Consider the following 2,844-nt stretch of genomic DNA (forward strand, 5'->3'; position numbering starts at 1 on the left):
CTTCTGTCTTCTCTCTTCTATCTTCTTTCTTCTGTCTTCTTTCTTCTATCTTCTGTCTTCTCTCTTCTATCTTCTTTCTTCTCTCTTCTTTCTTCTATCTTCTTTCTTCTTTCTTCTGTCTTCTCTCTTCTATCTTCTGTCTTCTCTCTTCTATCTTCTTTCTTCGTTCTCCTTTCTTCTCTCTTCTATCTTCTGTCTTCTCTCTTCTATCATCTTTCTTCTCTCTTCTATATTCTTTCTTCTGTCTTCTCTCTTCTATCTTCTTTCTTCTGTCGTCTTTTTTCTATCTCACTCCCCACTGTTCTCCTCGTCGTGTCTCCTGTCGAATGCTCCTCGTGGGACAGTGCTCCCTGCGCTCCTACTGGGTCAGTGCTCCCCGTATCGGTGCTCCTATCGGTCGATGCTCCTATCGGTCGGTGCTCCTAGCGGTCGGTGCTCCTAGCGGTCGGTGCTCCTAGCGTTCGGTGCTCCTAGCGGTCGGTGCTCCTATTGATCGGTGCTCCTAGCGGTCGGTGCTCCTAGCGGTCGGTGCTCCTAGCGGTCAATGCTCCTAGCGTTCGGTGCTTCTAGCGTTCGGTGCTACTAGCGGTCGGTGCTCCTAGCGGTCGGTGCTCCTAGCGTTCGGTGCTCCTAGCGGTCGATGCTCCTAGCGGTCGATGCTCCTAGCGGTCGGTGCTCCTAGCGGTCGGTGCTCCTAGCGGTCGGTGCTTCTAGTGATTGGTGCTCCTAGCGTTCGGTGCTTCTATCGGTCAGTGCTCACCGGCCCACGGTTCTTGGTGCTCCTAGGGGCGGCTGCCCCGGCGTTCTGCTTTCTACGGCTTTTCGGCCGCCTTATATACGGCCTGGTTGCTACCTGGACATGTAGGATTCCCCCCCCCCCCGCCTCCAGCTGGCATCGCTTTGGTGCGATAATCCCCGTGTGCTCTGCCTGATGATGTCGTTTGTTTACATGCTGATCCGCATTTAGACCTGTTGCGTCAGCTGAAACTGGCCGAGTAATTTTCCATTGGTATTCTATTTTAATTATCTTGTTATTTATCTCTTCATTATCCTTTTAATCTGGACTTTACTACTGCTAGACTTTTCCCTTATTTGATTTTGTGTATTGACTTCTTAAGTGAAATTTGTGTGTACCCTGGTTTTCTGATCCAGGTTTTTAGTTATTCCAAAATGGCCACGCCCTGTAGTGTGTTGTGATTTGAAATAGAGTCTTCGGTGTAACCGAAATCTCTACAGTAGTACGGATCCTTTATCATCTCTGAGCAAGGATTCCGTATCTTTCCAAAATGTCAAGAGCAATAGATACCAACTTTATTAAGAGAAATACACATGACAAGTCATGCACCACATTTAAACTAGAGAAATCTTCTGCTCCTCTGCACATGACATTCTAGGGAGAAATTTTGTGCTGGTAACTGATCATTACCAGTGACTTCTTGCCTGAGAACATGTGTGTTATGCCTCCAAATTTGAAATTTGTGAATATATATATACACACACATACTCACGCACACTCGCGCACATGCATGCACACACACACACACACACACACACACACATACAGCATTCGAATTTGAACAAATTTGCCAAATTTTAACCTCTGAAAACAATTAATCTGTAAAATATCCAGCTAATCCGTAACATTTGCGGGTGGGTGGAATCCGGGCAGGTATAGCAGCAAAAAAGCTGGTACAATATAAGCTGTTTATTTGTAGTTGTTTTCTCTTTATTCATATGATACCAGCTATACTAGTACAAGATAGCATATATAATATAATATATGCATAGCTCTAAACATAATATTATATGCACACATATAAGAAAAGCAATATGAAGGGTTTACAACATATATGAATGCCTATGAACAGCAGCTAACCCACTGGCCAGCTACCAGAAATAAACAGACGAAATGCATACATGAAATGGAAATAATTCAATTTTATCATCAATCATTTTAAATTAACTTTTATTTTAAATCGAATAAAAACTGAGAGAGAGAGAGAGAGAGAGAGAGAGAGAGAGAGAGAGAGAGAACTTCAGAGCACTTCATTCACTAGCAACTGTTTATTTGTAGTGTAAATAAAGGAATAGCTACCTCGACGTTGTGTAGGTGGTGTTACGGATCCCTGGTATGTTTCGGTGGTTGATGACAGAGCGATTGCACTTTGATGTAGTGCAGAATCGGAATTTGCCCTGCAGGCATAAAAAAACAATCAATTAATTCACATATAAATTTAATCATGTGTAAATTTAAGTAATTTTAAATTGAATAAAATATATGATCTGCAAATGATTATTGGTGCAACACGTATCTCAGAGAAGAAGCAAATGCTCAAGACAGCTTAATAAATTTTAATGTTATGAAATCCGGGCTGACATAATAGACAGTTGGAAGAAGATAACTACAAGAACTAGAACAATAAATAGCACTGGTTTCTGGAAATACTTATTTGTTAACCAATTCAACAATGACTGAACACCAGCTAACAAGCATACAACATGAGAGCAACGATACACTTGGATGCACAATTAATCCCAATATCCATTAAAATCACAATCTAAACTTAAAATGTGCAGCTTTTTACCGCCTACTTTGTTACAATAATTCATCTGCAATATGTTAAATTACTTGCGAACAAATAATTAAACAGAGCAAATTTATAGCATACCTTCTCCAACTAGAGTCAGCCGGTGGTGTTAAGTAATATGGTGATGCATCTATCTGATAAGCTGTTAAGGATTTGACTTTGTTCACGATAATGAAAATGCTCACCACAAAAAAGGACACAAATGAGTGAGTGAGAAGAAGTCAGTTTTAATTGAGCAACCATCGACGTACATTAT

General features: G+C 41.3%; 1 protein-coding gene across 2 annotated transcripts in view; it reads right to left on the bottom strand.

Moving 5' to 3' along the window:
* Positions 1-2,844, bottom strand: part of LOC106807257 (CREB-regulated transcription coactivator 1-like) — a 49,159-nt gene that overhangs the window by 18,115 nt on the left and 28,200 nt on the right. For both annotated transcript variants that reach the window (XM_014809553.1, XM_014809552.1), the window contains exons 3-4: positions 2,670-2,722; positions 2,096-2,193 (exon numbers count right to left, since the gene is read on the bottom strand). In XM_014809553.1, coding sequence (XP_014665039.1) covers positions 2,096-2,193; positions 2,670-2,722 — 151 coding nt within the window. The remainder of the gene's footprint in view (positions 1-2,095; positions 2,194-2,669; positions 2,723-2,844) is intronic.

Source organism: Priapulus caudatus, unplaced genomic scaffold (assembly GCF_000485595.1).
Source record: "Priapulus caudatus unplaced genomic scaffold, Priapulus_caudatus-5.0.1 Scaffold203, whole genome shotgun sequence".
Taxonomy (NCBI): domain Eukaryota; kingdom Metazoa; phylum Priapulida; class Priapulimorpha; order Priapulimorphida; family Priapulidae; genus Priapulus; species Priapulus caudatus.